This window comes from Anser anser (genome assembly GCF_964211835.1).
Source record: "Anser anser genome assembly, chromosome: 3".
NCBI classification, from domain to species: Eukaryota; Metazoa; Chordata; class Aves; order Anseriformes; family Anatidae; genus Anser; species Anser anser.
This window is the reverse complement of record NC_139722.1, coordinates 71,492,232-71,513,592: the sequence shown is the minus strand read 5'-3', so window position 1 is coordinate 71,513,592 and position 21,361 is coordinate 71,492,232. Positions and strand designations below refer to the sequence as shown.

The window sequence follows — 21,361 nt, the reverse complement described above, 5'->3', positions numbered from 1 at the left end:
TACCAAGTTTCAAGTATACTGAAGTACTTGTGTTCAGCTCCCTAATAATAGTATAGTTGTTCACTTAGTTGTTTGATATGATCTATGTTCCCTTACTTTTGCAAAATGAGGAGGAGGAATGAAGAAAATAATGGCAGTAATGAATTTCTGTGGCATGTAAGACAAAGACGGTAGTGGGCAGGCCTAACAAATGGTAGGAAATGCCTAAAAGTTCCATCCCATCTACGCATGCAAAACCAATTTATCAAATGTTATCAGAAGCCTGCAATTAGAATAAGCAAGCACTGCACCCTGGGCTACATAATGGCAGAGTGTGCCTAGCAATCCATTAATGAAATGCTCCTGTAAGGTTGGAAAATACCATAATCACCCTCTGACATGTAGGGAACGAAGACACAAAGTGTATATCTCAGCCTGAGGAACTAGGCCTCTGCAACCATATTAAACCCCAGCCACACCACCACCTGAGCGTGTGACAATGTACTCCCATCCCACCTTGATTTTGCCAGGAGAGAAACCAGCCAAATCCCAATCTGAACAGACAATGACTGGGCACACAGAGGTCAGTCTTGATACAGTTAGAGATGTTTACCAGAACCCATGCTGGTTAGTTAAGTTGTGTGTACCTGAAGTATCATCTTCCGCATTCACTACCAACCTCCTAACTAATGACTATGTTTCTTGTCTATCCCAACTCTTGCTGGAGAACCTATGCTACTCCATGCCAACCTCCACTGGAAAAAAAAAAAAAATCCCATTTTTGAGTACCAATCTGTCCTTGGTTTATATGATGATGTTATTGCTGCTGCTGGAAAATAAATTCTAATTAAAGCAATTGTCTCGAAGTTAATAGAGCATGACAGATTAAATTAATAAATTTAGACCAAAACCTCTAAATACAAATTTTGCTCAAGAACTCTAACTATTTTGCCTCATTTTGCCAGTTTCCCCACCTGCTTCCATTTATACTCCATGCATCACCTTTGTGTGACAACGAAGTGAGCGTGCTCCAGGCCAGCTGAGGAAGCCAGGTTTGTCTCACTCAAGCCACCAGCTGAAAGCATGGCAAAGGAATCAGTGTACACAGTAAAGTAGCATAGAAGCAGGGTGAACGGATGATTATTTGCCAGATCAGCTGCCAGGGGTTTTAACCCCGCTGGTGACATCCCAAGCCTACTGGTGCCCGGACAGCCGCAGGTGTCGGGGAGCGGTTGTGACACCGAGACCGAGCCACCCAGCTGCCTCTCTTGGGGCCGGGATGGATGCTGTGGCTCCAAGACACCAAAGATGATTTGTTTGTTTGTTATTTATTTTGTTGTTATTGCTGCTGTTCTTTCCCAGCACGTGCAATCTGCAGACGTGGCACCACACGCTCCGCAGGACAGACACCCCACTTGCTGCTGACTTCCAGGGCCGTGCGTGCCCATTTACTGCTTGGCCTGGTGCGGCTCGTGAAAGGCCAGAGCCAGACCGAGGACGAAACGAGGCGGGATTAGTTTGGGAGCGGGAGGGAACCGCAGCTACTTGGAGGTGCTCGCTGGGGCCCCGGGCCGGGACAGGCACGGGGCTGTAGCACCGCGACCCCAGCCACCGCCTCTCCCGGGGCCCGTCCCGGCCGCTCCTCCCCACCGCCCGCCTCTTCCCTCCCCGGGCATTTATAAGCGCGGAGTTTCCGCGTCCTGTGACTGCAGTCAGGTGGTTAACGCCTCCCCTCTGCCGCCCGGCGCGGGCTGGCCCGGCGGGCAGTGCTGCTTGGAGGCGAGACCTCGGCCAGCAAAGTTTTGGGGCTGAGCAGAGCCGGGCCGGGCCGAGGCAAGGCAGGCGGCGGGGATGGCCGGCGGGGAGGGGCCGGTGGCCGGGGCGGCGGAGTGCCGGGAGCACCTCTTCAAGGTGCTGGTGATCGGGGAGCTGGGCGTGGGCAAGACCAGCATCATCAAGCGGTACGTGCACCAGCTCTTCTCCCAGCACTACCGGGCGACCATCGGGGTGGACTTCGCGCTTAAAGTCATCAACTGGGACAGCAAGACCCTGGTGCGGCTGCAGCTCTGGGACATCGCAGGTGAGGGACGGGGTGCTCTCAAGCCTGGCTTTTTGTTTGTTCTCCTTCCCTGCTGCATTCAGCCACTCCTGTCTGCCTTTGAGGCTTGAGCAGAGTGAGGCCTCCGTCGGGGAGGTTAGTGTTTGGCTTCCCACAGGCCGTGTGTGCCTTTGCCAGCTGGTGTCAGTGGCTCTTGGCTTGTCCTGGGCTGTTGCAGCTGTCCTCAAAAAGCTGCTGTGCTCTGCTCTGCTTGCTGATTACTGCCTGGCCTCAGCTCCAGCTGCTCACTGCTTCAGCTTGCTTGTGGCCCCTGCTCCATAATGCTTCCAGAGGAAATACATATCTCCTCCAGGCAGGCTGTGCTCAGCCAGCACGCCTTAGGGGCTCAAGGTGCTCACATAGCTAGTACTGGCCTCACATAAGGCATGTTCAAACTTTGGTTGTTTGGAGCCATCCACTTAATTTCAATGCAATTTGTGTCCCCGCAGCATGGGGTGAGCGAAGGGGACTTGTGTCGTGCTTAGTTCTGCACTCAGATTGTGGGTTTGTGTATCAGAAAGATACTCTGAGCACACAGAGGCAGAAAAGCACTGTGGGCTTTCTCAAACAGCACAGCATTCCTTTCTTATGTATAACTAAGACGTGTTCTCTAACACATCTCTTAGAGAATCAAACACTGTACATATCTTGCTTAACTGCTTATGCTGAGGTATTAAATGATGCAGCAAACTTTATTTTGCTGTGGTCTCATAAGAAGCCCATGTCCTCAACTTGTTAATCATCTCAAGTTTGCACCACATTTCTGGCTTTGTGTGTGGCCTGGGTATTAACCTGCAGCTCTCTTCTTCCCTTTCCACCATCTTCAGACTGTTTCCTTGGATATGAAAACAAGTAGGCTTTTAACTTCAATTACTGTTTTTAAACCTTAGGTTGGAGGATACTGGGATAACAACTGGTAGTTACTGTTTCTGTGATCTCTCTCCTTTGTTAAGTGGAAGTTCATGAAACAGGAAGGGTAACACAAAGCTGCTGTACCTCTGTCTTAAAACACTTCACATAGAATTCCTCAGACTAAAAAATCTGCTTCTTGCTGCAGTATGCTGAAACAGACCATAGATCTTTCTGCTCTAGGGCAAACTGAAATATTTTTTAATTCTTGTTTTGGAGAGCAAGGGAAATACTGGCAGGGTTTCTCTCCTGATAGGTTCTCTTTTCGAATCAGTTTTCAACCTTTTTTTTCCCCAGTCAATTGGCAGTATTGGTGCAAGCTGCTACAACACTCTGGCTGTAATTTAGCAAGTCTGGGGTTGTGAAGATAAGAGAGGGAAGGCTGTTCAGGGTCTTGGTGTTTGGCAGGCTGCCACACTTCTGTTTAACTTCTCCTTAACCCTTGGTTTCTGAGACACAGGCAGACTGGTGATCTGCCAAAGCAACCTGTTTCAACAGGCTAAGCAGAAACTTAGCTGTACTTGTAAAAAAAAAAAAGTGTTTTATATTATGGGAACTTCTAATAATATAGCCATGCATTAATTTCAAGACCTAGAAGACTTTTTTTTCACTCTTGATTATTGCCCTTACTGTATCTTGGAGTTGTTGATAAATCTGTAGAGGCTTGTGCTAATATTGCCAATAAAGTGAACAGTAATTCCCTTATTCTCCTGTCACTGTTTATATATTATTCATAACAATTCCAGGCCTACTGCAGATGATGCCCTACTAAACTAAATGGGCAATGTTTCCCCAATCTTACAGTTTGTTACATGCTTTCATATGAATCTCCTCACTAGCCTTTCCCTTGTAAAAATGAAGGTAAATACAACAATCTTGCAATTTGCAATCCAAATTCTTCTGCTGAATCTGGTGGCTTAGGCTGTTCTGTTTCCAAGGGGCTGGGAGCCCTTCTCCAGTAGGAAAAAAAGAGACCAAGAACAGAAGTAATTGTATTTCTAGTGATATTTGATTGGGCTGCTGCTCAGCTAGTATGAGAGCAATAGTTCAGACTCCTGTTAAAACTAAAATAAAAAGGATTTTATTAATACCATGAAACCATCATGGATACTACTGCTACTGTAATTGAGCTGGAAAGGTGTTCTGCAGTTTTCTTTACTTCACGAATCTTTCTAAACACTAAATACCTGAGGATGAGGCTTATGTAAAAGTTATTAGTTACAGAGAACTGGGTTGAAGATGGCTTCTACATAGTCCCAGCATATGTTCCCTAAAGCATTTTATTAAAGTGTGTAATGAAGTATCTGAGCATGTGATAATCATTCCCTCTTAACTCATTAGCCCAACTGTCTTCTGGCTTTCAACAGCTCACATAGATAACTATCTTCTGGTGTGTGCTGACAAACAGCTTTAGATCTCTTGAAGAGATCTAAATCTTATGGTAAGTAACACTACATGTGACTTCCCTGCAAGCAATGTGATGCTGGCGCTCTGAATGGATTTTGATGCCTTTAAAAAGGCTTCTGAATTCAAGTCAAACCCTTGAACATAGTAAAGCATGTTATTTTTTCACTAGATCAAAGCTTGTACTTAAAGTCCATCATAAAAAGCTTTCTTCAAAGAGCCATGTGCTGCAATCTAAGGTTGTGTCACTAAATCAATGATTAAAAACTAACCATGTAGCTCAATCCATCAGCTGAAGATTATAATGCAGATACTGTGCTGGCTTCTGGTGTGAATGTAGCCAAACATCAAACTGATGAATGTTGCGCTGTATATTGCAATGCAGCAGGTTCATGAATGACTTCAATTTCTTGTGCTAGTGCAGGTTTTTAGTCATAAATCCATATAATTACCTAATAGGCCATGACAGTGTTACATTGCCAATTTTTTTTTCTGGTGAGAATAACCTTCCTATTGTAGGGTACAAAGTAATGCAAAAAAAAAAGGGGGGGGGCAGGGCAGGCGCAGTGCAAATAGTTGTTGTGGTTTAACCCGGCTGGCAGCTAAACACCACACAGCCGTTCGCTCACCCTCCCCCCTCCCTCTCTGGGATGGGGGAGAGAAACGGGAAAGTGAAGCCTGTGAGTTGAGATAAAGACAGTTTATTAAGACAGGAAAATAATAATAACAATAATAATAATAATAGTGATAATGGTAATAGTATTAACAATAATAATGTGTAAGAAAACAAGTGATGCACAATGCAATTGCTCACCACCCGCTGACTGATGCCCAGCCTATTCCCGAGCAGCCGGCCCCCCCACCCCGGCCAGCCACCCCTATATATTGTTTAGCATGATGTCAGATGGTATGGAATACCCCTTTGGCCAGTTTGGGTCAGCTGTCCTGGGTCTGTCCCCTCCCAGCTCCTGCTGCACCCCCAGCCTGCTCGCTGGCAGGACAGAGCAAGAAGCCAAAAAGTCCTTGGCCTGGTGTAAACACTGCTCTGCAACAATTAAAACATCAGCATGTTATCAGCGCTCTTCTCATCCTAATCCAAAACATAGCACCCTACCAGCTACTATGAGCTACTTAACTCTGTCCTAACTGGAACCAGGACAATAGTGAAGGGGGAAGAAGGGAACTGTTGTGTGTATATTTACGTATTCAATAAATACTCAAGCATTTTAGTTACATAGGTACAGGCTGTAGCTTTTTGAACAATGGAGGTGAAAAGGCTTGAGAGTTAGACTGATTAGTCAATGTCAAATAATCTTGTTTGCTGTATGAAGTATTCTGAAAGAAGCTGAACAGATTATATATATGCATGTCTGTACAGAGCAAAACTTCTAAAAAAAACTTCTAAACCTTAGCTGCCCTTGGGCATTACTCTTGTTTTTTATCTCAGCATGTGAAGCTATGATAAGTTTCTCTTCCAGGATAAATTCTGGAAGTGTTAAATGGTTAACCTCATTCTTCAAAAGACATAAATAATTGGTGAAATAAGTAGGAGATAGGAGTGAGTCATTGTGGTAAAGAGATAAAAATCAAAGGCATCTTAATGATAGGGGAGTGTGTTTTAGTCCATCTCAATACACTAGAGATTCATACTTGACAGGCATGCTCTCTTCATCAGTACACTGACCACAATGCAGTGTAGGATGTGAATATAGTGTATTGATGAAACTTTCAAATATGATTGAAAGAACACTGTAAGGACTTCCCTGAATCAATCAAACTTTTGATTTGAGCTAGTAAGAGCAGCATTGTCACTCATACCAGCCTGTACAAACATGCAACTCTCTAGAGGGTAATAGTGGTAAGTCAAAGATGACCACTTGAGTTTGGCTTCCCCTGAAAAATGTCACAAATGACAACTGGTAGACAAATTTGAAAGCTTTGAGTGAGGCATTCTGCATTAATTTTGCAACAGTACCCTTCTTCCAGGACTTGGTTAAAATTTCTTCATCAATGTTTAAAAATGAAGTATTGCTCTGACTGAGATTGTGGCTGTGGAATGGGCCAAACAGAAAAGGAACAGTTGTGTTTAGGTATTCTAAGCATGTGATGCAAAAGCTTTCAAGAGCTGATGGATAAGACTTGTAGCATGCAGATTTATTATTAAACTCCTGTCTGACTTCTTGAAAAGATCTGAACTCTATCTTGTTAGAATGTAAACCCGTCCTGAAGAAGATGGAGATATTGGATGAAGCATCTTCCTCAAATACTAAAGTTGAGGAAGACCTGGAATAACCCTTTTTTCCATAAAGACAAATGGATCTTAGGTATGCAAGTAGATATTAAGCCTTCAATTTATTCAGGAATTTAACTTGCTCACATCTATAGGAAACTATGAGAAATGGGAAAAGTGAGTGCAGGAAGCAATGGATGTGGTAGAAGAGAAGGAGAATGCTCAAACATATTTCAAAGTAGAAAAACTAAAGTGAGGATTTGCAAAGGGAGACAAAGCAAAATGCAAGCCTTTTGGCTTAGATACAAGAGTGTGAGGCTGTACCTGATAATCTTTTCTGTCCCAGAGGAAGAAGGTCTCGCTGGAGAGGCAGTGTGCTTCTTAGTAGCTATGCGCTTTCTGTGGACAATAACTTTGAACTGTTGCATGTTTTGTTGGCTGAGTTTCAAAGACATCCAGGTTGTTTGGGTATGTGAGATAGTGTGCTTCCATGTGAAAAATATTCTAGCTTCAAGCAGCTGTGTACTTTATTTCATTTTCAGTCTGTACTTGTGCTGCTGAGGTGCCTGAAGACTGTCAAGCTGCTTCAATGTACCAGGGCACAACTTGTTTCTTCTGTTATTAACTGTAGTTTTTTTTAAATGAGGTCCAAGGAAGCCTTAAGTGGTGTTGATGCATCCCTGAAAGCCCATGGGGGTAACAAGGAAACTTCTTCCTATATGTACCTAACTCTGTGCCAGAGAGGCATACTGCAATTATTTCTCAGAGAGGTCTGTTGGAGGCATAGAGCTAGGAGGTGGTAGTCTTGTAACAACTTGTCCTTACCCACAACATGTTTTGAAGGTCCGCATAGGGATTGAAGTGGCAGCTCCTGCAAAGAAACCGTGAAGAAATTGCCTAGTTGTGTGCCTAGAATAGGTGAGCATAGGGTGGAGGCTGGAGAGTGTAGGCATAACATGCCCACATCTGTGCTTTTCCTCACTCTTAATACTCAAATCTACTGAGTGCAATTGAAGAGTGAAAAATGTGCATATAAATAGCAGTATCAGAAATGAATGCAAAACTTGGAGGTCAGAGCTTTATTTCAAAAAATGGCAAATGATTTTAAGCTGTTTTCTGGTTTATCTGGTGATGGAGGTGGGAGCACTATCCCTCTGGTGACAGCTGAGGCAGGTCAGAAAACTCCCAGTCAGGGTCAGACCCTCATGTGATCAAGTTCAGACTGACAAAAAAGATCTGAAAGACCTGGGACTGATCTCTGAATGCTTCTTGCATGCACACACACAAATGTACATTTCATAGGAGAAGAATTACTTAATGATGTTGGCTGAGAACTTGCAGGACTAGCAAAGGTGGTGGTGGCGGGTAAGTAGGCCTGCTCATTTTGAAAGCTTTTTGAAATGCTGTCTTGGAGGCAGTAGAGACAAGAAACAACTGAAGACGTGCTATGTATTTCCTTCCAGAAACCACCCTACTGTGGGAAATCTTGTGTGGGTGTCCTTTCCTGTGACTCCTCTGGAACAGCAGGATTGGGTTTATGAACTTTCACTGGAGAATGACTTGCTGTACTTGGAACTCTTCAGCTAAGTGGTCCAAGTAACTGCTAAACATGTTAAACTTGTTTTTTGGTGTGTCTTCAGCCTTCAGACATCCCTGGGCACCGCAGATGTGAAAAGATTCTCCATGGTCTACAGATTCTGCATGTCAACATGCTTTCTTCCTTAGAATTCTTCTGTTTAAGTAGTTGCTTATCAGATGCTCTCCAGCAAGCTATGGTTGGTTGTCTGGCTGATAAAGCAATTTCCTTGTCCTACCAGTGCGGACTGCTGAAGGTTCTTATGCTTAGTACTACATCATACAGCAACACCCAGCACTGTGTATGTTGTCCTAAACTAAACTTGTTAAAACCCTTTGTGCTGGTAGTTTAAAAGTAGGAATTTCACAGGCACATGGGAAATAGTGCAGTCTTGAAGTTAGTGTTAGGCAGTTTTAGTATGGTAACTGGACAGTCGTACCTTGCACAATCAAAGTTGTTTCATTTAGGTGGTAGACTTGATGTTCTTTCAGTATCTTGGAAATAAGCTTAGAATTTCTTCATAGGCTTTTCCGGGTGTCCTAAAGGTAATGGGGCTATCTGATCTAGTACACCTTTAAAGGAAAGATTACTGTATTGATTTTTTTTGCAATCACTCTTAATTTCTATTCACAATGAAAGCATCACTTAGTAATTGAGCTTCTAATCACAATGGATTAAATGGTGCTTCAGCCTTATTCTCAAATGGATAAGGCTTGTATTTTATAGCAGTTGCTCAGAAGGCTTACTTTTTTTTTTACAAGGTCATAAAAATACTTCTGTAGCACTGTGGTACAGGAGCAAAGGATGGATGGGCCCATTAAATGGGGGAAGGGAAGACAGATATGAGGAAGAATAGCATATGTCACGCGACTTAACTAACTTCTGGGTCAAGTCATAAAACAAACTAGAAATCTGTGCAGAAATCCATTAACTTACTTTGATCATCAAGCTTTTTTGAGGCAAATGTCTGAATTCTTGCCATTCCAGTCTTACTAGCTCAGGTAGTAAGAAATGAAGTTACTTGATAAGTATATTACCCTTCAGAGAGAAACCAGTATAGACCACATTTAATATACACTTTTCTCTTAATGTATGGAGCTTACATGAATGGAGACTGACCTTTATCAACTTGCTTTGCATTAGTATTCCAGGTCAGAATCTCAGTAATTTTGCCTTACTTACTCATCTCCACTTGGCTTTTTACCAGTTTGGTTTTCTTTATGTGCACACTGCGATTGGGTGTCACTGAAGTGCATGTACACAAGCACAATTTGAGCAGACAAGTGCTGTACAGGGGTTGTTCAAAACTGATTATTTTCTTACCTGTATTTCATAAGACAGGTAATCTTAGCAGCCTGGCTCAAAAGTCTCCAACATGCTGTATAAAATAAGTTTCTTCTCTTCAGTAGTGAGTGAGGAAGCTGGGATTCAATTTCAGAGCTGCTGGAAATATTTACCTTCAGCAGCGATTATTGATCTGTCTTTGCAGGCTGTTCCCTCCAAATACTCAGACTGGAAGTTCTGATGTGTGACATGCCAGGTCAAAAGGAAGTGATTTGCAGTAAGGAAACTTGTTAATTTTCCTATGGAAGCATAGTAATAATTCCTTGAGGTTCTTGCAGGTGTTAAAGCTAGTATGAATGGCAATAAGCAGTGACTGCGGAGTGCAACATGCTTCTCAAGCTGCCTGTGGTAAAATATTCAACATTTCAAGTTGTCACCTAGCTACAGAGATGCAGAACAAAGGTAGATGTGGTGGTGTGTTGCTTTGAAGAATTGTAGGATTTCAGGGCTTTATGGACCTTGTTTAGAAATAAACATCTTAACTCGGGCTAGAAAAACCCTAACACCCTTTCAGTAGGGATAGCTTCTAGATTAGCAGTAAGTGCAAACCAATATTCCTTATTGTGTGGATCTTGGCAGCTTTTCAAAAAGTATTTTTAAAGAAGCCTTTGAGTGTCACTGTTAAAGCTATGGGAACTTGTTCTTTGAGTGCTCCCAGACTAGAGTGCTGGGCAGAGCAAAGTGGCAGCTACTTGATATAAAATTCCAGTGGCACACAATGTGCCATGACACACTGACTGTTTTAGAGATTAAAATTTTTTCAGTCTCGTGATAAAGTTGATCTCGAGACAAACTGACTTTAGAATTGTTCTCTTGTGTTGTGAAATGCCACAGTGCCATGCAGCATCACTAAGTAAACAGTACAGCTCTGGCTGTATGGCAGTGCACTGAAGGAGATGGATCGGGGGCGTTGGGCATGAAGTAGTTTAACTCTGGCAGGTGACTTGTTTTAAGACTTTTTAGAACAAAATTGGAACTACCTGTTCATGCTGTTACCGGCACTGATTGTCAACTTTGTGTGAATTCTAATGCAAGGAGTTTTTTCTATACATGCTGTATCTGTTTAGTTAGAAATTATTTAGTTTGGTTGAACTATACTCTTCTATGGATCAGAAATCTACTGCTTCGTCAGGAACTTCTCAATTTGTCAAAACTGCAAGCAGAACAAGTGAAAACTAACCTGTGAAATTTTCCTGTATGAACAGGACTGTCGGTCTCTTACCTATAGTAGACTTGATTCTGGATGAAGCTAGCTGAATTGCAAGTGCATCTTCTCTAAGCTTAGAGGAGGTAATCTTAGATTACAAGATATTAAGCTGTTAAAGCTAGTTTAGGCAGTCTTAAATCACTGGATTAGCCTAAGGCTACAGGCAGCAAAGAAAAGTTTCAGTCTTACTGTAAACCTCCCTGTGAGCTGTGCAGGTTCTTGAAGAAAGTTCCTCCTACATACAAGCTTTTTCTTTGTAGAAAAGAATGGTGTGCTTTCCCCATCTATCAGGATGGCAGATGTTGTCAGTTTTTACTGATAGAAATCAGGTATCCAGCTTCTGAGTGCTTGCACCTAGGTGATTCTGCTGTTGCATTGGTCCGACTTTATCCTGAGGTGTAGAAATAACAAACAGCAAAATCGGTGAGACTAGCTACCTGAATTTTCAAATGGAAAGACTAACAAATAAACGACTAGTTCAGATTCTGGCTGTGCTGTGCAATGAAACTTTAGAGCAAGCTACTTCGTTCTGTTAAAGAATGAAACAGTGACTTCTAAGAACCTGTGAAAGTGCTTCAAGTCCTGATCTAAGCAGTCAGGACACTGCTTCACCTGAGCTGTCATTTATCAGTTACTTCAATGACCACAAATAGTCTAGAACAACTCTCTCGTACATACTGTACCTGTAGTGTACAGTACAGTGTGGATGGCAGGTCTCAATACTGTCTCACTCAACAGAATTGGTTTTATTGCACTTCCCTGCTTTCTAATGTAAACATAACCAGAGTACCAAAGGTCATCTCTTATAGTGAAGTGGGAGTCAGTCAAGTAGGGATTAACTGGCTTTTTTTCAGTGAAAAGCCTTTCTCTGAAGGGTGTGGGACACTTATTGTCAGTAAGTTGTCCATCCAGTGGTCATTATCTTTCCCATACCACCCTTAGTAAGAAAGGACACTACCAATTCACTTAAATTATCTGAGACTTCTTTTCTTTACTCAACCGCCAGAGCTGCAGTGGAACTATTTCTAGTGCTGTCTAATACAGGAAAATGTCATATTCATGTTCTTGCCTTTTTAACCTCTTGGCATTTGTCATCAGAACCACAAATACCAAGTATTACTTTCACAGTGGTGAAAAGTAAGAGTGAAGCTTGATGTGCCTTTTGCAACTCCTACAGGTTCCTAATACCTGCTATGCTACTGATCTTGCTCAACACCTCTGTAGTTTAAACACTTGACAGTCTTGCACTGATAGCTTATGTGGGTAAGGATGAGGAACAGGAAGACATCTAGTACTGGCTATCCCGGAGTCTCTCTGTCTCTTTCTCAATCTACAGCTGCTGCCCATGTGAAAAAGCAGGCAGTCACTTGAGCATGTCCTGTAATATTGATAGTGGTTTGGTTAACCTACTTCCTGCTGAATAACAGATCCAGTCTAATTGGGTAAGACAGTTCTGGGACAAGCTGTCCTGGCTCGGGGGGTGGGTGGGGGAAATACCAGCAGCAGTGGTGGCTTGCAAGTAACATCGGTATATCTCACTAAAAAGCAGCCCCAGTCAGCTCATACCTGAACCCCATGGTGCTAAAATGTATGTTAAATGTCTGGAGAATGGGGCAATCCTGACTATTTATTATCTGGTGTCAAACACCTTGCTGTAGGACCATCAGACATTCAAAATGTAGTGGCTACCTAGGAAGTGAAATGGATATTCTTGATCTAAATCTGAGATGCTTAGTGCATTATAAAGGACCTAGGACTTCCCCAAGGGAGACAGGTACCAAAACCTGAGCATAGTGCCAGTCTGAGTCTATCCTAAATGTTTACAGAACTCTGGGTTAAAACTTGAATAGTTCATTAGAGGTTACTTATTTTTCTACTTCAAAAGTATTTATTTTCAGTGGTCTATTGTTAATGCATGTACACAAAACATTGCATATGAACTGCAGTGTAGCCTGATGTGTTTACACTCTTTATGTCACAATAGTTCAGTGCAAGCTTTTTTCCTCAGTAAAAGTTGTCTTAAACTTGCATTTAGATGTTCTACAGTGCCCCTGCAGGTACCCCTCTTAGTGTCCTCACAGACTTCAGGCTATGTTGTTGCTAACTACTGTAACACTGATAAATGCTGACAGTGGAGCAGAGTCATTACTTAGAGGGCTTTGCTTACCGCTTGCACTGGACTTCTCTGTTTTGGAGGAAGCATGTATCAACTTTGAGATACTTATGTATTTCCAAATCTGTTAACTTGCTAAACATTGACCATAAGTTTCCTTCTCTTCTCTCTGTGGTGAGAGAAACCAGACTTCTCTGTACCTGCATGGGGTCTTACCCTGCTGTTCAGACCATCAGCCAAGACAGTTGAGTTCTTTCACCAGGCTGCCATTAGTGACCGTTCCTGAACCTCTTGAATTTTGGCATGACTCCTATTGACTGTCGATGGTCATGGTGAATACCTGATCTTTGATAACCCTTCTCACAAGGGAAGGAGAACATTAAAGTATTCCCAGACTAACATTGATCAATTACAACTGTTCATTATGATTTAATTAAGCATCCTGTGATATAGTGTGTATATATAGTACTGTAGTTGAGATTCACCTGTTGACAGAAAAGCAGAATAACAGGAAGACCTCTGCAGGATGCTACTTCTAGGCTTCTTGAACTCGCCTAATTTGATTTGCTAGGTCTCTTACTTTCTTTGCTACTATAGTATTGCTGGATATTTCTTGCCTTGGTTTTTTATAGATGAAAGATTTCTTGTGTGGTATGTTCCTTTACTACTTAAACTGCCTTTTAAACTAACTGGACACTGAGCTGAATGCTGAAACAGCTGCTTGGCCTTATTCATAAACTGAGGGCTTTGACTATATGCTGGAATTCTGACAAATCAGTATTACTGTGTCCAGGGGAAAAACTGCAAAACTCATTGCAGTGGTCCTCAAAGTTGTTTGCTGTTAGTCTGAAATAAAACTTTTCATCTAGTTGTGTTTACTTTTGGGTGACTTTAGCCTGCTTCTCCAGTTTAAGATTATTTGATGTGGAACTGCCGGACTTGTTTAAAATCAAATTTTGAGCTCTGGCCATCCATTAAGCTGATTAGCCTGTCAAAGATCTCTTCAGCAAGAGAAACTGTTTCATCATTCTTCTAGTTGTCAGGCTTTTATAACCTGTGGTCATCTCTTCCTTCCTCATTAATGATAGTTCTTGGAGTATGTCAGAATTAGTTTTGTCTGAGAGAGCTGAGACTCTCTCCAGCAGTAGTGCTTGTGCCAAGAAAATGGTTTAAATGCAAGTAACAAAGCTGTGGTTTCTCAGAGTAGTGTGGCTTCTTAATAGACTAAGACTAGATCTTACAAGGTAGGGGAACTTGTGCTGTACTTCTGATATTGACAGAGGTAAACATTTCCTTTCCTAGCAGAAAACAGCTGAGGGAAACTTCTAGATAGGCCACTTTCCTGTCAGTGAGTAGGTTCCTGTTCATATTCACCACTATTAACTCTTAAGGTATGGGAGAATTTTTCTGGAGGAACCAGACATGTCCAATACGATGCATATCTAGCAGTCACTTGCACATTTAACATGCTTTTTCTAGTCTCAATTTTCATCTCATAAGCAGGAATTAAGACTTCCAGTAATGGTAGGAATGCAGGGCATCTCCCACTAACTAAAAGCAAGAACTGCCACAATAAGTCACGCTGCTGTGATAAACAGGACACCCTTGTATATTCCTTGCACTGGGAAAGATTGCTGTAGAAACTTGTAAAAATATACTTCAAGGCAAGGCTGGCACTTCCTGAATCTTATGGTGATAACTTTATCTCTTGTAGTCAAGTAAAGGACAGAAAGCTTCAGATATCAGACCAGGCTCTAACTTTTTTCATGTAGCTAGCCATGCTTTAGGTCTGTTTTGATGTAAACTGGGAAGCAAGAGTAGCTCCCAAGGTCTGATGCAGGTTTAAACTAAACTTCATTCCTGTGATGCTGCTGTAGGGAACTGTATTAGATCCCAGTGCAGGACGTTATGCAATTATTTCACTTGATGCTGTTGCAATTACTGGAAAATATGGTGAGAATGCGTGCTGAGTCATTTAGATGTAAAAACTTTGTGGTTAGAGAATGCAGAACTCTGCATTGCACACAGCTACTTACATATAAATGGAAGTACCCCCAAATAAAACCTCAGATCCCCATGACTGTCCTGCAGCTTAGTCTGAACCCCTGAAACAGAAAGGATACCTCAGTGCTACCACCAGGTTTACAGCAAAATGACAGACCTATCAGCATGACTTATCCTCTAATGTCCTCTCTGTAGCACCGTGCTAAGCAAGCAGTTACATTCCTGTCCTTTTCCTTCCGCAACTCTGTGCACTAGAGGCTTTAAGCCTAGTTTTGTCTGATCACTTCTAGCCTTTTCCCCTCTGTGGGTATGATCCTCTCTCTGTACTGCCAACATTGTTCTCACAGTGTAAGATTACTACAGCAAAAATCCTGCTGGACTTAGGAAATGAGAAATCCCTGACTGAACTGAGCATGGCAAAATTTAAGTAAAATCAGTTTTAATAGCTTATATAGGAATATCTTACGTAGAGAATGATGTTCAGACTTGTAGTGTTCTATAGCTTGTTTTCTGCAAGCAAAAAAGCACTTGTTTTGTGTCAAATTCCTGTTAAACTTGCAAATACAAGAGGCTCAGGCTAAAGCCTGCGCATTGTCAGCGGTAACAGAATTGTGCGGGAAGTCTACCTGGTTTATACTGAACTCTCTTCCTGCCTCATGACACATACCTGTTAACACGGGAAAAATTATCTTTTAGGCAGGCCGTGTGTTATTGTTTATGTCTATGGAATAGGAAGATCCTATCCATCCTTATAGGACTTTGAAACAGATGAAAGAGCAGTCATAAGCTAGTATGCAGGTCTGACAGCATAGCATATGCAAATTCCAGAGGGGAGGGCAGCTCTGTAGTGAACTGTTTTGGAGTTGGGGCTACTTCAGAAAAAAGCAGCTTTCAGACTGGAGTATTTGATCTATAAAAGGCATTAATCTGTAATACTACACTGCTGTGTGTCTTCTTGTCTGCTGTCATGCAAATTTGAATTATAGAAGAATATGCAGAGAATGCTTTTTGTTTTGTGAGCCCATCCTCTGGTGCAGAGGAATATGCTTCCTGAACTGAAGACAGGATTTAGCCCTCTAGCATTTAGCACTTTAGCAGGGAAACATGCCTGCGTAACAGGAATTGGTGATGATACCAAATTTACCTAGCTATGCCTTTCCAGGCTTTCTCTTGTGCTCGAAAGGCAACAAGTTGTTTGTGTACAAGTTTCCTAAACAGTGTGTAATGAATGTGCATCTTTCAGTGACAGTTTGAGATGCAGGCTTGGTTCATCTTTCCCCTTGTGCGTGTTCCTTGTTCTCACATGGGATACTCTGCTGGTAGTAAGAAAGTCGTGTAACTTGTTCTCCTCCTCAGTGTCAGCTAGTGATGCTGCTTTATGCTGCATCATACTTTAAAAGTTGAACAGTTAAGAGAAAAAAAAATCCTTTCTACAACTTCACGGTTCTATGGAAGCTACTGCTTGTGGCTACTGCTGGTTTCAGGCATTTCTAGCAGATGCTTTGTCTGTCTCTTCTGAAAATCTCTGTAAAGAATGAGCTAATCTGAAGTACTGACATGAAAACGAGGCAATTGAGCTAGGAAAGCATCACGTTGAGCAGCAGAACTTGTCAAGTTCTTTTACTTAGTGATTTCTGGTTCTTTGTGAGAAGATAATACCCAGTTCTTCTGGTAACTGTCCTTGGTAATCAAAGACAGACTGAAATGTTTATAAACAAAGGACAGCAATGTTCCCAATTAAAATCCTAACTTTGTTCTAAAACTGCATGTGAACTAAATGCTAACGGCTAAAGTAGTTTTACAGTGTATTAAGTGGCATAGTGCAAGGATCACTTTTCCCGGTGGAGACTTCTAAACAAAGCAGAAAATCATTTTAGTAGCCCAAACTTCCAAGTGATATGCTCACACTTGATACTGTTTTGCTCACTCAAGTATAAACATAGTGTGACTTTTCAAACAGAAGAAAAGCTGAGCTGTATTTTAAGTCTACATCTCAAGCATACTGACTACAAGAGCTGTATTTATGAAGAAAAGGGTTTTTTAGTACTGGACATTGGCTTTCATCCAGATTTTTATTAAGTTCAATTGTACTTGAACTATTCTGGTCACCTTGCACCAAATCCTGGGACTGCGGTAGGATTCCTATAGTTGGAAACTATTACAGAGAAGGTCTTTGACTTGAAGGGCAAAGTCAAAGATGAGAAGTTTAGCTTAGAACTGTTAAAGTAGCTCTGTCTAAGCTTGTCCCTAAGGAAAAATATAATGCAGGTGACTCCTTCAGAAGATCCACTGAAGGGTATTAGGCTTCAGAGCTTGTAGAAAGCTACATCTGTCCCCCTGTTAAAGCCTCTGGGTTTGCTTAAATTTGTATCTGAAGTGACTAGGTTTATCTAAATCATGCAGAAATGTCTTTTGTGGAAATAACTTCTGTCTAGTTGCGCTGATAGTGCTCTTTGAGAGGTAATGCCTAAAATCACTATTTAACAAATAAGATTTAAAAGTTTAAGTGGTAGCTGGAGTTGCAGACTTTTAGCGTCTGGCTTGTCATGTATGATGTACATAATGGCCCTGTTGTAATCAGCTTCCACAGGATGGAAGAGACTAGGCTATTAGAGCGAAATGCTAAACTGATGTATACTAACCTGGTACAGAAGTCTACTTATATTCACTACAGCTTATGCTAAAAATATAACTACTGCTACTCCCTTCTTTTCAGGCCAGGAGCGTTTTGGAAATATGACAAGAGTATACTACAAAGAGGCAGTTGGTGCATTTGTGGTGTTTGATGTCACAAGAGGCTCCACTTTTGAAGCTGTTTCAAAATGGAAGCATGATTTGGACAGTAAAGTATTACTTCCCAATGGTAGCCCCATCCCTGCTGTTCTTCTTGCAAACAAGTGCGACCAGAAGAAAGATGGCAGCCAGAATCCCTCTCAAATGGACCAGTTCTGCAGGGAAGGTGGCTTTGTTGGGTGGTTTGAAACATCTGCCAAGGTAAGCATAAATAAAGATGTTTTAACTGCTAAGTATCGGTTATGTTCATCTCTTCTAATGCCATGTGGGGAAGAAAACTAAGATATAGGATGTGACTGTGTTCCACAAAAATTAGATATGGTGTGCAGGATAGCTTACAGCTACAGAAAACTTCCAACATATACGGATTAGATGAGAATTGCACTGTAAACTCAGCTTTAAAACTAACTGGAAGCCTTAATTAACCAAGTTCAATAAGCTGCTTTGATCTTGTGTGTGTCAGGATCAGTATCATTCAGTAGATGTTAGTTCTACTGATTGAACTACTGAAAAAAAGGCAAGTTATCTTTAGGTGCTGGTTTTCATATTACAGCTTTTCTTTCCTGTTGCATGAAGGAAGTGGTAAGACTTCAGAAGTGAACAAGCTATTTGCTCACTTGCTACTACCCACCCTGATGATAATGTTACTAAACTACTCTTCTATTTTATCAGGCAGTAGCAAGACTGAACTAGGGAAAAGCAAATTGCTCAGTGTAGCAACTTAAGATAGCTGCTTTATTCAAATAAATGAGTAATGTTTTATATTGGTTTTTGTCTGCCAATTTGGTCAATGTACATATAAACTTGCAGTAGCTTAGTTGGAAGTGAAATCCAACAGTTTAAAACCTGATTGCTTGAAATGTAAGGTTTCTTTCTAGATGAAGACAATGTGTCTGGCAGACCAAGTTACTGGTCTGGCTGATAACTCCTTTACATTGTAAGCTAAACCTCAAGGTCCCTCTCTTTCCTTGTTTTGACCACTTCCTTTAGCTGCTGCTGACAAACTGGCACAGTGTTATCTTGTAAGCAATAGCCATTTCTGGCATGATGCACAGATGCTTTTCCTTAAAAGTTCTCTAAGAGGAATAAGTCTTCTCCTGATTGCCTTAAAATAAGGAAAGTACACAGCAACTGAGGCACCAGGCTGAAATACAACTCTAGGTATCCTGCATATATGACTTCTTTGGAGTGTAAATTAAGGTACTTTTCAAAGCATGCGTAAGAAAATGTAGAGTAGCTAGATGAGGCACCCAGATTTAGCTGCGTTTCAGGCTGATTCGAAAGGTCCTTTTTCGAAAAATGATAAAATCCAAACTGCAGCAGAAACAGGAAAAGACCCTAGAAGGTGTCTCACTACTATGAGCACTGTAACCATCTGTCTTTCCTGATGCAAAAATCCAATTCAGCACTTGTGACTCTTCCAAATGTAGATGAAGCTTATTCCCAGACAGCACACTAGATTAGAGTCAAAGTATTCTATATGTAATATGGGTGAATTACTTTTGTATCAAACCTTTCTGACTGATTTTTGCAAAAGAACAAGTGTTTGAGCCATAACCTCATGCATCTAAGGTGTTTGCATCATGCTGGTGACTGCAGAGAAGTTTGTATTTGGACAGCTTCTACTAGGAATGTATGACCCTTCTTAAAATAAGACTGACTTCTTTGCTTTCAATATTTTTAGGACAACATCAACATAGATGAAGCTGCTCGATTCTTGGTGGAAAACATCCTTGCCAACTATAAAACCTTTCCTAATGAAGAGAATGATGTGGGGAAACCAAAACTGGACCTAGACCCATTGAAAGCGGAGAGTAAATCACAGTGCTGCTAATGCTACCACTGTTCAGCAAATGTGATGGAATGAGCAGCAAGACTGTTCTTTAAATTAAACTGCTGCTATGGTGCTGCATTGTGACAATCCATATGGGGTGTCTGGTATTATCTGAACAGGTGATTCATGTGGGCATTTACATATTCTTGTTTAGCCTGGAACTTGTGAACTGTCACTCCACTTGCTTGAGTGGCTGTGTCTAAGTCTGACTAGTTTCTTACCTGAGAACATAAGGTAGTGGTTACACTCCTGAAAAAGGAATAAAGTTACATTCAGTGTCTACTTTCCTTCTAGAACATATGGTACATTCCAAATAGGACTCACTCATGGTTTTAGCTGAACAGACACTTGCACCTTTTCTGAATACTTCTCCTTTGTCACCAGTAATGTCCCACTTTAGCCTGATTTCTCACCTACACACCTGTCCTTATTTATTATCCCCACCATGAGGGTCTGTCTCATTGCTAGTTCTCCTGGATCGAGACATTCCAGAAATCTTGAAGTGGACAATGACAGACAGGAGATATCATCCTTAGTGGGTTCACCAGGATTGAGTGGAGTAGACTGCTTTCACCACAGAGTAAGAACAAGATGGATAAACGACTGTATTTAATGGGAAAGGCATGGTTAAAGATGATAACAAAAATGCATCTCCAGCTAATTAAAGCAGAATATTTTCAGCTATTACTTTACCTGTGAAACACATTAATGAATACAGTTGTACTTCTGACACAACTATAATTATGGTAATTTCACCCATATGCACACCTAGAAATGTCCAGAAACCTTTTCATGCACTAACACTTAAAACTTTAGCAAGAGTGCATAAAGTAAATAACTTACTGTCCTGTGATAATCATCTTGCTTCTTTTCTTCTGCCTGGAGATGGTTCTGAATACTGAGAGAAGGAGAGATGTCATCAAAGAACCAGTTAAACTATTTCTTTCTAGCCTATCAAACACAAAGCTCTACCTTTTTTCAATTTTAGAACAGTGCTGCACTCTTCTGACTACTCAGGGCTGGTGAACTGGCTTACCAGTTTGTAGCTCTCTGTGCTCAAGTTTCCTTATTATAACTCATATGCATTTCTGGCAGCAAATGAAAATCAAAAGGAGTAGAGAGATGACAGTTCTTGAATATATTCTGGAACTCTGGCTCTGCTTGGCTGAAAGGCTTTGAAGCTCCTTTTAAATTTTAAAGGTTTCTTCTGTCCTGGTATCTTATTGCTACTGGCTTCAGAAGTCTTATCTTGTTTGGTCTGATGGTACTGATGTTTAAACATTGCATGAAGTATGTGCCAGACTGGATGTACTCTAATCTGCATTGAAACTTCCTAAGCTGTCTTTTTTCTAAAGAGTAACATACTTTTTAAGAGACCAATAAATATATTTGGGCATCTTATGTTGTTGGTGTATGCTTTTGAGAATGAATCTTCATGTGTGCCATCCTGTATAAACTTGTTTTCAAATGTCAGTGAAAACGTGTATTCTAGTAGTTGCTGTGTTAAAGGCTTGTTTTAATTTATCATAGTAAGGATTGGTACAAATTAAAACTGGGTTTAACTAGTTTAGGATTATAAAATTCAGATGAAAGGGTTCTTAGGTTGTCAAGCTTAATATCCTTCTCCAAGCAAGGTCATACAAGGTTGCTCAGGCCTTCATGTGGCCTTCTGCTCTTAAACCTTCAGCAACAGACTTTATGATCTCTGGGAAAGTTGTTTCAAAGCATAACCATCCTCATGAGCATTTATCTAGTCTGAACCTCTAACTTTGATTTGTTTGTCCACGGTCTGTTATCCTTCCACTGAAGCACTATGAGGGATGCATCCATTAGACATGCAGACTTACCTGACACTTAAAACTGGACACTT

General features: G+C 41.3%; 1 protein-coding gene across 1 annotated transcript; it reads left to right on the top strand.

The window, feature by feature from the left end:
* The first annotated feature begins 1,633 nt into the window (after positions 1 to 1,633).
* On the top strand, positions 1,634 to 20,892 carry RAB32 (RAB32, member RAS oncogene family). The gene is made up of 3 exons (XM_083828089.1): positions 1,634 to 2,059; positions 17,581 to 17,858; positions 19,342 to 20,892. The coding sequence occupies exons 1-3, from the start codon at positions 1,831 to 1,833 to the stop codon at positions 19,489 to 19,491; spliced, it is 657 nt and encodes a 218-aa protein (XP_083684215.1). The 5' UTR covers positions 1,634 to 1,830; the 3' UTR covers positions 19,492 to 20,892.
* The last annotated feature ends 469 nt before the right edge of the window (positions 20,893 to 21,361 follow it).